The following is a 14,140-nucleotide window of genomic DNA, read 5'->3' on the forward strand; positions in this document are numbered from 1 at the left end:
TATTTCTAGCTTCAGACTCATCACTCTATCCGACACTCTTTTTACCTCCAGGACATTCCTAACAAACTCCTTCTTCAAGATAACTCCTACTCCATATCTCTTCCCATCTACACCATGATAGAACAACTTGAACCCTGCTCCTAAACTTCTAGCTTTGCTACCTTTTCACCTGGTCTCCTGGACACACAGTATGTCTACCTTCCTCCTCTGCATCATGTCAACTAACTCTCCACCATTTCCTGTCATAGTTCCAACATTCAACGTCCCTACTCTTAGTCCTATACTCTTGGCGCTCCTCTTCTCTTTCTTCATGCAAATGCACTTTCCTCCTCTCCTTCTTTGACCAACAGTAATCCAATTTCCACCGGTGCCCTGTAAGTCAACAGCGTCGATGGCGGTCGTTGTTTACCCGGGCCTCGACCGATCCGGTATGGAAGTCATAGGTTAGATTCGCACCTTTGATTTGGCAAACGTTTTACGCCGGATGCCCTTCCTGACACAATCCTCTGTATTTATCCGGGCTTGGCTAATTTGATCCTAGTCCAATGTAGTATTTGCATTTGAATCAGGATATTTCTAACGCAGAGAGAAGAGGTATGTACTAAGTCCAGTGCAGCTTCCCCCAGACTCTCATTACTGCCCCCAAATCATCCTCCTGTCTTGTAGCTTGAAGTAACTGGGGGGAAATGTTGCAAATATTATTGTAGAGGACTGAATCTGCATGTTTGTAATGTGGTGACAAACAGAAAAGATTATCTATAACATTATCCAAAGGAAATTTGGAAAAAATGCAAAGATTTTCTGCACAAAATGTTTTGCTTGGAGATAAGTGTGATTTAGACCTCACAGCGAGCCGGTCCGGGTTCGATTTCTGTTCTGTGCGGAGAATATATTTTCTCCCTGTGTCTGTGTGGGTTCTCCTTGGGTTCTCTGGGTTCTTCCCACCTCTAAAAACATGCACTCGAGGTGAATTGGTTGGTCCAAATTGTCCAAAAACCTGAGACTATGCCGATCGATCTGTATTGCAGGCGCGTTCGAGTGGCGCAAGTAAACAAAAGCACGTGAGCGAGGGGGTGTGGGGGGATGGGGGGCAGTGTTGAGCGAAGGAGAGAGGAATGGCTCAGAGGGGGGAGGGGTGGAAATAGGGAGCTGAGAGCTAAGCCCTATTAAAACAGACCTTTTGGGAGTGGAACAGAATTTATCAATATTCAATCAAAGATATTGAGAACCACGGAATACTTTGGGGAAAGACATTTAAATACAGTGTAGTTGGACATCTTGCAGCTGAATGACATGAATTATAAAAAGGATAATATAGGACCTTTAAAAAAGAATTTACAAAATAGTTAACATGTACATCTTATTCTATAACATTATAGTTATGAAAGAGGTTTGTTTCTGATTCAGGTCTCAGGGTCTGCCTGTGTGATCTCATTTTTGTTAGCTGTTGACTTCGGGTGGTTGAAAAGTACAAGTCCATTTCCCACAGGGTCAGAGGTACATAATATCCAATGGTTGCTGTCCTGTTCAGCTTTATGGGAGTCGAAGAAGGTGCGAGCCGTCACCTCATACTCCTTGCCAAATGTGGTCCTGTAGGGGGAAAAAAGTAGTGTTTGAGCTGAAATTATTGAGGATTATCACCTAGTAACATGACTGATGTATAAGGTCATATCACAAAACTGTAATATGACTTTTCTGGCTGCTGTGTTGTAGGTCCACACCCTTATGATCAGCTGTAAAAAGTCTCCTCATACTCAGCTCTGCAATATCAAATGAAAGAAATCTGGATGATGTTTCCCCATTGTAATTTCTCAGGATATTTTAAAATCAAAATGCATTAAATATTTGTCCAGAAGCTTAATCTTTTTTCTTTCATGGACCTCCAATTTGCCGTCAGACATTTAGGAGTGATTTTTAACACTGATGGTTCATCATGCATCTCAAATATCATAGCTGTAGTCCTATTTTACATTTGAAAAATTAGCGACACCACCAAACAAAAATGTCCCAAAAAATATATTTGCTGAAATATAATGAAAATTGTAGGGAATCAACGAAAGAAGGCACGACAACCTGATCCCCAAACACAGAGTCTGTGTCCGTATAGATACAGTCAGGCTACCTTCAATGTACAGCTTGGGCTTTGGAAACTAGCCCCTGTCCACTTCTCTGGCAGTGCCTTTGGTAAGAGGTAGCCAGCTGATGGAGGTTTGCATATAGCCCCACAGCTCAACTGCCAAGTGTAATAGTTGGCCCCAATGAATGAGAGGGTCGCGTTCCTGTGCCTTCAGGGCTAAGGACCGGTGTCTCACTGTTTTGGCCTACGGACTGAGCAGAAGTAAAGAGTACCTGACCATCTTGGAGTCCTAAGGAGTGGTACAGAATGGCTTCGCTGATCTAAACATGAGCGGTTCTGTTAATGGACTTATGTGCTAGTCACAGTTTGTCCCCAAAGAACACCCTGTTCCAGTGTATGCACATCTGTCTGACTGTTTATAGAGTCAGAAACGGGGGTCTGGGAGGTGTTCGGGAATCCTGTAGAGGAGGACTATTGGTCCTTGACGAGATTCTGGCAACCATTGGTTTGACAGTTTTTCCCCACACACCAGGTATAATGGTTGGTTACCCAGTATAGCTAAACCCAAAGATAACTTTCATTGTACTGTCTTGAGTTCACATTTTTTTGCTTTCTTCTGACCACTTTTCATGCCACGGCCTGCACTGGATAAGAAATTTCCCCAGGACCACTCCCCCCCCCCAAATATTTCTCCTTCATTATTGCCTGCGGCTTTGTCTCACTCACTGTGTGACTTTGTACTTTTTATATATTTGCATGATAGTGTCCTCTATAGGGAAGAGGATGTGATTGTTCTGTGTATCGCTACCTGCCGATCAGAGTACCAGTTAGGTGAAATAGACTTTTTCCAAGGCACAACTGACTATTTCTCATGGCACACTCTGGTGCCATGACAAAATGGTTGGGAAACACTGCTATAGAGACGGTGCATCTTCAGTATTTACATTGCCCTTGCCAAAGCAAAGTACTGTATATCCCTGGTTAGAGGTTATTGTAAAAGGAAATAAAAGATACCAAAGTACTTGATCACCAAGAGTTGCGAGAGCCTGGTTTGTCTTGCAGTGAATGATTAACACCTTCGTGTTGGCCTGGAAATAAAACAAAAATCTGTTCATAACTGCATATAAATTCATTCATTTGAAGCCAGTCAAAAAGAAAAAGAACACGTAAAAAAATCTTCATTTCAAGATCTCCACAATGGAAATCATAATTGTCAACATAATGACACAATGAACACTTACTGGGACAGGCTGGCCCTCATTTTCAAGCCTTTCTTGGGGGTCAAAGTGCACTATCTTCCACCACGACAGAAAGGAGCTACAACCATCCAACATCACTTCTTGCAGATGGGATTTTTTTGCACACTTAAAGTCACAATAATATAAAGTCAACAATAGAGAAAAATTTTAAAATTTAACAATCACTGCCTTCTGGATTTAATAAGAATTTCATTTTATCCACTTATTTTTGAGTATTATCACAATAGGTGTTCAGTTTTATGTATTCTCCTCAATGATCTTCAGGGGAATATCTATATTAAAACGCATCTACCTTTTGAAAATTGAGAAGGTCACTTGTCAAATAAAGCTGAAGGACGAAAGAAAAAGAATATGTGTAAACACAATGAGATATCAACAAAATTACATTGTAAAATAAAAGAGCATAAACTCAGCAAATAAATTTAATAAAACATTGTGTTCAAAATGTCAGCAAGAAAGAATTGATTGAAAAACAGCCATCTCTTGATATTTTTAATGTTGCCTTTTTCTGACTTTATAGACGTCTATAGAGCAGATAGAACATGCAACTACACCTCATGTCTTGCTTAACCAGTTTTTGGTTTGCAGTATTGCAGTTGGTGCACTTTCCTTTCATGGATAAACAAATATGTGTGCTCATACCATCAGAGGATGTGCAAACATATAGGAAGTAGAAACTGTCACAGAGGACAAGATGAATGCACAAATGCATGTGATGATTCACTAAATATCAATGTGCCCTGTATGAGTGTGATAAACCCAAGCACTGTGCATATAAATTGTGCCATCAGAATTACTTGCATGGTACATACACCAATCAAAGACACACGTTCTTAAAACATTCTCAAAACATATTAAAAATATAAAACTTCCATGGATCAAAAATCCCCAACAAAAAGAATCTATTCTCGACCGAAGCTTGAGCAAATTTGTCACAAAGCAGGGTCTCATGGGGGAACTGGTACTTGTTCCTGATGCCCCACCTTTTGTGACCTCTGTCCTATTCCTACAGGTCACCCTTACAGAGACACAGATGCATATTCTGTGTGTAGGCTAATTTTAGTTCACTTACTCCCCTGGCAAAGCCACTTGTAGTTTTCAGGGCAAAACTTTGTTCAAAGCATAGAGTTGATCCTTCAGGGCTTCCATCGACACTGTAACCATACAACAAGTGTCAGAAATGTCATATATACTGAAGGAGTTGTAAGTGTTAATGCCTTTACCTGGTGATGACAAAGGCAGTGCGTGTGCAAGCTTGAATGCCTTGTCCGGCACTGATTCCACACGGCGGCTGAATACCAGGGGAAGGGTTTTTGGTCACACTGTTAATGTCTGCATTAATACTCACTGCACTGCACTGCCTGTTTTCTCCTCCTATGTTAACTAACATCACAATATCACCAAAGTGCAGGTTTCCATCAAGGGTCACACTGAGATTCACCTACACAAAATCACAGCCATCATAATCATTACCATCTTTGTCATTTTTGTTTTTGCGTGTTAAAAATGTGTTTGTATTTGTTTGTATTCAGCTTATTTTACCGGTGTCAAAATGTTCTCTTTGAGGAAGTCAACTTTCTGGGCTGCAAGCTCACCCCTCTCCTTTTTCTCCTGATACGCTTTCCTCTCATCCTAGAAAATACGATGCATCATTTTATAAACGCAAGCACTCACGACTCTACGTGCACATACACACACACACACACACACACACACACACACACCCACACACACACACACACACACACACACACACACACACACACACACACACACACACACACACACACACACACACACACACACACACACACACACACACACACACAAAAGGGTGTTTCTCTGTGGGGAACTCAAATAACTTCAACATTTTTATAAGCCATTAAAACACGCTCTCCTATATTCTTCCAGTCGTTTAGGGTGAGCCAGCTGTACAAGTGGGTGGGACAAGGCCAATCAAGGCCATGACTACAAGATGTGCAAACAGGCATGCATTGAAAGGCAGAAGTAGAAGGGGTAAAAAAACAAAAGTCTAAATGTAAGTTTTAATGGCAATATTCTTGATTTCTGAATTCTGTCAAACCTTACAGATTTGGTTATTTATAAGAGGTTGAGGTACCTAATAATAATAATCATTTGTCTATCAAAAAGAACTGAATGTGAATTATTCACAGGAAATGTGTGAACACAGCAGCAGTCATCGCTGAATTACCCAATGTCTTAAAGATCTTTTTCTTCAAAATGTTATTTTTTTAATAAATATTATCAAATATTATAAACATTATATTAAACTTTTATTTTTTCCAAAATTAAAACCTCTAACTGAATGTGATGACATTAACCTTTCAATAAATGTTGGACATGAGTTGATTAGTTTTATAAGTCACATACTGTAATTTGGTCTTTGGTATGACTCTCATAAAGTATAGCTAGTTTACTAAGTGAACTAAAAAAATAATTCAGTGCTCAATAACAGAATACCACCATTTCTAAAACCAAGAGAGACTGTGACAGTTTATATTGACTATTGTTGTGTTTCTTGACTTTTGACTTCATTCAAATAATCATTCACATTGCAGCAAAATATCTTTAGTCATAAGAGTTATACATTGTTTTTACCCACAACAACTTTAAAGCATTAACAGAATAAAAAATAAAATGTGAAAATAAACGAAAATGTTGTTAAAATAAAGATAAATTTAAAAATGTTTGTTTAAAAATGGTATTGAGTAATTATGGTTAAGTGAACACGATGTTCTAAATTACCATTTAAATCCATTGTAAAGCAAACATGTTTGCCTCTTTGGTGCATTTAAAAAACATGCTGACAGCTATACAGTATTTTCAAACGAACCTCTCTTAAGCGCAGGTCCTCATTCCAGTTTCCAATTTTCACATTTGCGCCATAAGTTCTAACATGAGCCATTGTGTTGATGATATAACTATTTACGCACTGATAGGTTAAGTTTTTCGGAGTTGATCAGCGGAATGGAACTGGTTTGTGTATTGATTTCTATGGTAACTGGTGGTAACAGGTCAGCTGACTTTTTCCACATATGGCAGTTCTGGTAGATTGGCAGAAGAGGGCGCGTTTGATCCATGATGGGCTGCATGTGAACTAATAGTTCAGTCTGCCTCCACTCAAACCAGCATAACATGCTCATACTGCACGGAACAGATACACACAGGTAGAGGAAGTGTAACAAACATGAAACTCGTTGTATTGTATTGGTTTTACATCCTCATAGATTCACTTCATTATCATCAGAATTAGTCTCAACAATCAAGCAAGTATAAAAATGCAAAAAAAACATTTACTAGGAATCATCCTATATTTTTAATTGGAAGAAGAATTATATAATTCTATGTTAGAAATACTGAAAAAAGTGAGTTCTAGAATTTATACACAGAATTTATATCTAAACTTTTTCACAGATCCTTTAAAAAAATTTATTATATATGTATCACTGTCCACTTCCTCTTTTCCCCACTTCCTATTTTTCTCTGTCTTTCAGTGACCATTGGCCCGGCCCCGCAGTCCAACACCATTTTTGTGGTTCACTTTGTGGTTTCTTTCTTTTGGTGAGTCACTGTCATCCTCCTCTTCATCACTCCTGTCATCACCTTCCAGCTGCAGAATGAAGAGTCCCAGAGAAGAGGAAGAAAACAAAGGTGAAAAAAAGGGGTGAATCATCAAGATGTGTAACTTGTAATATTTGTATAGTTTCAATAATTTTTTCCATTTTCATATAAAATTGAAATGTAGAATTACAATATTATAATTTCAATATCTTCCATAATATGTCTTGCACAATGACAACATATTATGTCATAATAGTAGATTTAACACTATTAAACACCTGACAGTTTCACAACTAATGATAAATAATAAAGCAAAAATAAAATAAATGAACTATTTTATTCTATGATAGTGTCATGATTTAACAGAAGAACTTGTGAAGTTATGGAATGAGATCTCCTGTTTCTCTAGGAGCAAAAAAGTTGCAGCATGACATGTTTATCCATTTATCTATCGTCTTGTATGTTAGGATCACAGTCATCTAGTCTTCAGCTGCTTCATCACCTTGTACGACACAGGTCTGCTTGTTACATGCAAGAGGCGGGGTACACCCTGGATGAGATGCCAGCTCATCCTGGGGCATGACATGTTTATGCTTGTATTAAATTTATTTCACCATGTACACCCTCGTTTTAACCATACAAATATTAATGTTGATGTTGGCAATCTATTGTGAATCCCTAAACTTCATATGCAAGCACACACCTTGCTGAAGATAAACTTGTAAACCATTTGTAATATGAGAAGAGCCCAGTAGATGTGGAGCATCTGTAAAACCAGCAGCATCACGTTGAAGAAGTAATAGCCAAAGAAGGGAGCAAACTCCTCCAGTGGGTACACCCAGGTGCAGTGGATTAGCCTGTGGATGATAGGCATATATATTTTCATATCTCACAGTAAGGTTGCCATCCATTTTAACACTGGGTCCACCCAATTCACATACTTACCAGAAAGGAAAAATAATGAGTCTTGTCACCATAAAGACAGCTGTAAACACCACAAACATGGCATTAGCAGTCTGATGCCGTTTGGCATAGTTGAATACCTTTGCACCCTGTGAGACACATATAAAAGGAATCAGGCTCTGCTCTTTCATTTAAATTAGTACTTTATAGTCAGCCATAGTTCGTGTAGGAATGTTTGGTATTTATATCTCACTTATATTAGGCCATCGTTTACATACATACTACTATTAACCTCATACTGCTAGTGCAGTAATCTCAAGTTTGATTTCAGAACTATTTGTAAATCTGACCAAGAACGGAGCATTTTGCATGAAATGCAGAATATATCATGAAATATATTATTATAATTACATTTACATTTGGGTACTGTAGTTCTTGAGGTTGTGCAAAAAAACTGGATTTTTGACCCCAAAAGCAGACATTTCTTTGGTCTGTCTGTCACTGTATAACGAACACCAGCCAAAATTATGACAGTAATTATACATGCATTGATGTAAAAATGGAGCTGACCTCTAGCAGTATGTCAGAGCAATCGTGAATTGCCATTACAAGTGTTCCAATCCGAATGTAATTTGAAATCCAGGAGAAACTCAGAAGAGTCAGAGTGGCTGAATGATGAATCATCTGCTCTTTAAAGTCCTACACATACACAAATAACAGTCAAATAGATACACATATTCATTTAAGCACCTTTAATTTATTGTATTCTTATACATAAAGGGCAAAGAAAGTTGTTTTGAACATCCACCTTTCGTTTCACATCAAAAGGGAGACTGATGAGCAGAGAAAGGTAAAAGCCTGTTTCCAAGGTATAATACCAGTATTGAGACGGCAGCAGGGACTACATGGGCACATAACAAGGACATACAGAAGTTTTATTAAATGGCATACTATAATACTGTATAAGCAATGAAGAAAAGCAATGAAAAAACATTTACCTGATTAGGAAAACCCGCCCACACCTCCTTCAGGTTATAAGACCAAGGTTTCTATTATTGCCAAAAGTAAAGGACAAGAGCATCACACACCAAAATGTAAACGCACATACTTTAATAATCCCCGTAGGGAAATTATTAGCTTTGACATTATTGTACAGTGAAATCTAAACAGTGTTTTGTTGTAATAAATCCATGCAGTGACATTCTACAGCTTACACTGTAATATAGGAAAACTAAAATGTTGCTGCTGCAATTTAATAATATAGGAATATGTGTAGGAATGTGCAGTAAAATAACTGTAAAAAGCACAGCATCATGGGAAGTTGAAGACATATTTTCAATTGATACAGATGTCCAGAGTTGCATTATTAAGGCAAAGTCCATGAGAAACATGACTTGCAATTTTTATTCTCACTCATAGTGACAAATAGTTGGACAATGGCACTTTAGTACATCACGCCTCAAAGCGGTGATGTATTGTAATTGTCAGTGTTCGTGTGTTCATTCATCCGTCCGTTAGTACTGTATGTCCAACAAATATCTTTGCAAATGTTGCAGTTAGAAAGATGAAACAAAAAGCACACTACTCGGGCGGCAAAAGGGATTAAACGAGATGATGACTTTTACCCTTAGAAAACTAGTTCAAGGTCAAATTTGAACTTTTGTACACTCAGGAACCGGATAAGATCGGAACACGAGGGAGAGGGCCAGTGTGAGTAAGACCATAGATCAAAGCTAGTGCTTTGATCAATGACAGTAGGTCAGAGCACTAGCTTTGATCTTTGACCTATGCAAATAGGTCAGGGTAAATTTTTAATTCAGGGGTGTCGCAGGATGTTGCAGTCTGTGACTGCATTGGTTCTAGTTGTCTTTGTAAATGTGGATTAGTGATTTAATAACTTTCTAAATTATATATATGCTACTTTATACTTCACAGTCACTCAAACCAGTGGAACAGATGTACTCTAGGTACAGGAGATTGAACTACCCTCCTTCCCATGATGCTCTATTGTTTGCACTATAATTTACACTATAGTGTAAATAACAGTGACTGTAAATGATGACTGTAACTGTTATGATGGTGACTGTAAATGATGGCAGTCTGAGATTGACAATGTAATTTCATTTCTCACATATTGCTTTGCACTATACAGCATGTCGCTGTATGACATGAGCTCCACAGAATTTTGGTCAAATTTTTCTACAAATTAATAGTAAAAGTTTGTAGTGAAGAGAAGGGAAATGAGCATCGTAAAACTGTAAACAAAGTGTCAAGTGGAAAAAATGAGCTGAAGCAACATCAATATCAGACGTAATTGACTATGATGACATTGGAGAAAACAGCTAAACTACTTACATCATAGAGAGCTAGGATGCCATAGACAAATACAGAACAATAGAATACGCTTCTCCAACTGTCAACAAAGAGAAAGAAATGAAAATATTACATGTATATTGAACACATTATTGCGTTCTGACACTGTGCTGTGCAATCAAACATAAATACCTGGCTTCACAGAACCTCTTGCGAAGCCCTGGACGCTCCTGGTTCCTCCTCCTCCTGAACCAGACTTGAACTCTCCTTTCTGGCCAACTTGTCTTCTTACAAAGAGACCTTATATCAGCCTAAAACACAAAGAGGGCCATCTAGTTACTAACTTGACGTTTGGATGCACACACTTTGAATGTATACACTTGCATTAAGTTTTTGTCTCTATAGGAAATGTACTGTAACTTAATGTAGCACATGGAAACTTAACACAGCCTAACCTAAAGTAACGTAATGTAGTAATGTAACGTAAAGTAACAGCCTGGTGTCACATGTCCGCTACTGGCCACTGGTGAGACGCTGTACATCTCGGATAAGAAACCAGCTTATCATGGGGCCTCACAAAAGTTAACCAACCACTCACAGAAAATTTTGGCATGACCGATTCACCTAAGCAGTGTGTTTTTGGATGTGGGAAGAAGCTGGACAACCCAGAAAGAACCCACACAGACACAGGGAGACCATATAAACTCTGCACAGAAAAGACTCGAACCCGAAATCTTCTCGTTCTAAGGCACCATCACTACTCGCTATGCCAACATGCTGTATTATTATATTCAGCTTCAAAGCGGTGATGTATTGTAATTGTGAGTGTTCATGTGTACGTCCGTTAGTCCGTCCGTCTGTCCATTAGTATGTCTACCAAATAGCTTCACAACCATTGCACATAGAAAGATGAAACAAAAAGCACATTACTTGGGCGTCAAAGGGATGAAAATGAGATGATGACCTTGACCCTCAAGTAAACAAGTTCAAGGTCAAATTCGAACTTTTGTACACTCAGGAACTGGATAAGATAGAAAGAAGAGGGAGAAGGCCAGTGTGAGTAAGACCATAAATCAAAGCTAGTGCTTTGATGTATGAAAGTAGGTCAGAGCACTAGCTTTGATCTTTGACCTATGCGAGTAGGTCAGGGTATACCATACATGCTGCATTGCAGATTTTGTCCCCCATCCTTTAGGACACATTGTAAACAGGGACTGCCCAACTGAAATAAAAAGAGGTTTCGGCAGAGACATGTTGAGAACGGGATGGAGATCTGTAACTGATCACATCTCTGTCCGTTCTACTTGCGAGTAAAAAATATAACTGTTGTCTTCTCCTTTTTGTGAGTATATTTTGAATGTTCTACGTTGTTTGAACCTGACAGTAACAACCTCACCTAACATAACATAGCATAAGCACAATAAATAAACATAACATAAACAAACAGAAAATTACAGAGCATAGCATAACTTGACCTAACCTGACCTGACCTAATGAAAGTCCAACTAAAATAACTCAACCTAATGTAATCTAACCTAACAAGATGAGAGATGTCATAAGATGATATGACACCACATATAATAACATAACATGAAGTGACGTGAAATAACCTAACCTAACCTAACATGACTTGAGTCATGACCTAATGTAATTGACCTAATGTAATATCACAAAAGTTAAAAAGACGAGAAGATCCAAGTGACAGAGAAAGTATTTGAGCATCTGCAGGGGGTTCATCATTCAAATAACAACTAAACAATATCACAAGATTTGTCTAGCAAGTGCCCACCTTATATATTATCACTGATAGCTGTATAACAAAATGCTGTAATAATAATGGACATGTATCCTTCAAATAATCAAATGTTCTTTTACTCTTGGACATCCTCCAATTGTCTGTCCCTAACAGTGGGTGATGTGTGATCTACACAGCTTTTCTTGTCTGTTTTTTTCCTCTACAGCGTAACTTGACGTAACAATGAAATTCCTCTTTCAACATACCTGTGAGGGAGTCCGTGCTTGGCTACAGAAGAATTTTTCGAGGAGGGGATTTGATTCCACTGTAAAACGTATCTTGTCCCTGATTCCCCAACTATCAGCCAGTGGTATAGCCAGGTATCTGCAATAGCACACGAGCAACATTGGAGTTACTGTATGACAGACTTTTAAACAAATCATCTGATTGAGCACCAGTTCTTTGAAGGTTTATGAAAGACACAGTTTACACAGCTTAATCCCTGTATTTATAAATCAGATATTGTGTATACAATTATTGACATAGGAATTGTATATTCCAACCTTTCAAACAGGTATCTGACTAAGAGCATGCACAGGGCAGCGGGCACAGCTGCATAGAGTTGAGATGCTTTAGCGTAGACGTAACCTTCTTTGTCCTCCAGATCTGACCAGGAGACGTTACCTGGCAGCCACAGACGCTCCCACCACAGCCACTCACTGACTGTCTGCAACATGCTGCTAAGAAACACAGGACACACCCATTACCAAAATAAAATTCAGTTTTACAATGATGAGGCAAAACATGTAATCCAGTATCAGCATTTACAATCATAGAAAACGTAAGTGGAGATGCAACTTGATGTTTCCATGTTTCAAAAAGCGATATGGTCAATTTGGCTTATTTTTACTGTAATCGCATGCATCTACACAGACATTTTTTTAACCACTCTCCGTGGACATGCAATCATGAAAGGTGAGAGTAATTTATTTGTGAATAAGTACAAAAGATATCAAAGGGCAAGAAAGATAAAGAAAGGTGAGGAGCTATTCAACAAGTTAAAGTCCTTCTTCCTGTGGACTCTGCTCCACACAGTGTAGATAAAAACCTGTTATTCAAGTGCTTTTCAAACATGGTATGCAAATTGGAGCTGCTAAACAAATATTAATAACCTTCAGTGAATTCAGTTAGTTAATCATCATGTTAGATGAGTGTAGTCTTGGATTAGTGTGTCCGTGAGATTAACGGATCGGCAGTCATAACACAGTTACACACACCTGCAGACAAAGTCTTCAAAGATCCTACAGCAGAGAAGGAAGCCAAGGTGAATACGAAGAAGCGTCTAACAAATATGTTGTTTTCAGTTTGCATGGTCAGTCCAGATACAGAATACATCCAAAAGTAATTATACATATACAAATAATTAAAGTAAGAGTAATAACAATTATAATGGATTAGATTTATGAATACGCATGTATACACTCACCTTTGGTGTGCTGATTATGAGATGCTGTTGTTCCAGGGACCTTTCCAGGTGAAGCAAGTATTATTCAAACAGTTCATGCACTGTACTTTCTTACATCAGATAACAGTCCAGTGAGATCACACGTGTTCTGTCTTTGAGCTATTATGGAACTTCTTTTCGAAGATAGCAAGACAAATTGAAGAAAAAGCAGCAAAACAAACATTTACTTATGAGTTATTGCTTTCCCTTTATCTGTTCGATGTGCCTCATCGTACGTGAGGTGACAAGCATGTTGATATTTGTCTGGCTGCTCACCTGTGTAGAAAGAGTGAGATCCTCTCCTCCCACTTTCCTTGCACACGTGATCACACCCTTGTGGATACTGCAAATAACTAAGCAGCGTCAGTTGGAGCAACTTGTAATTTTAGATGTAAATAGTAAAGGTAAAGCAGCTATTTGCGTGTATGATTGTTCGGTTCACCTATGAGTATTCCCTTGGAATGCTGGGAAGCCCCCACAAAGGCCCCATTCACTGGTGGGGCAAGGGAGGAGCCAATGAATGTTGTGCATTGAGGAGAAGAGGAAACTTTCACACACAAAGAGAGAGTAACAAAATCACTCCATGTTAGCTTTGTTTGTTGATAATGAAACATGTCAGAACTAATCCAGTGACCTTGACTTCATTCAACTGTTGCCTTAATTTTGAGAAATGTCTGGTCATTAATTCACAAGTTGATTTAATTTCTTAATACATTTGCAGGAGAGAGGTAAAACCATCTGGTTTCAGAATGGTACAAAAGCATCAG

General features: G+C 38.5%; 2 protein-coding genes across 4 annotated transcripts; both read right to left on the reverse strand.

Moving 5' to 3' along the window:
- Positions 1-1,238: 1,238 nt before the first annotated feature.
- cfap161 (cilia and flagella associated protein 161) lies at positions 1,239-6,501 on the reverse strand. Its single transcript, XM_068313822.1, has 8 exons — positions 6,191-6,501; positions 4,879-4,968; positions 4,560-4,777; positions 4,409-4,490; positions 3,629-3,664; positions 3,319-3,441; positions 3,092-3,165; positions 1,239-1,590 (listed from the first exon to the last, which is right to left on the reverse strand). The coding sequence occupies exons 1-8, from the start codon at positions 6,260-6,262 to the stop codon at positions 1,404-1,406; spliced, it is 882 nt and encodes a 293-aa protein (XP_068169923.1). The 5' UTR covers positions 6,263-6,501; the 3' UTR covers positions 1,239-1,403.
- Positions 6,502-6,784: 283 nt separating this feature from the next.
- On the reverse strand, positions 6,785-13,605 carry cers3b (ceramide synthase 3b). 3 transcript variants are annotated; one of them, XM_068313575.1, is made up of 11 exons: positions 13,356-13,605; positions 12,433-12,606; positions 12,136-12,253; positions 10,327-10,445; positions 10,177-10,234; positions 8,820-8,870; positions 8,630-8,722; positions 8,392-8,520; positions 7,864-7,970; positions 7,622-7,775; positions 6,785-6,967 (listed from the first exon to the last, which is right to left on the reverse strand). In XM_068313575.1, exons 2-11 carry the CDS (start codon positions 12,603-12,605, stop codon positions 6,848-6,850), a joined length of 1,122 nt encoding a protein of 373 aa, XP_068169676.1. In that variant the 5' UTR covers position 12,606; positions 13,356-13,605; the 3' UTR covers positions 6,785-6,847. The 3 variants fall into 3 exon arrangements, with proteins under 3 accessions (XP_068169676.1, XP_068169675.1, XP_068169677.1); XM_068313574.1 differs by having other exon boundaries at positions 12,433-12,609; XM_068313576.1 differs by lacking the exon at positions 13,356-13,605 and adding an exon at positions 13,147-13,206 and having other exon boundaries at positions 12,433-12,609.
- Positions 13,606-14,140: the final 535 nt, after the last annotated feature.

The sequence above is a fragment of the Antennarius striatus genome, chromosome 4 (genome assembly GCF_040054535.1).
Source record: "Antennarius striatus isolate MH-2024 chromosome 4, ASM4005453v1, whole genome shotgun sequence".
NCBI classification, from domain to species: domain Eukaryota; kingdom Metazoa; phylum Chordata; class Actinopteri; order Lophiiformes; family Antennariidae; genus Antennarius; species Antennarius striatus.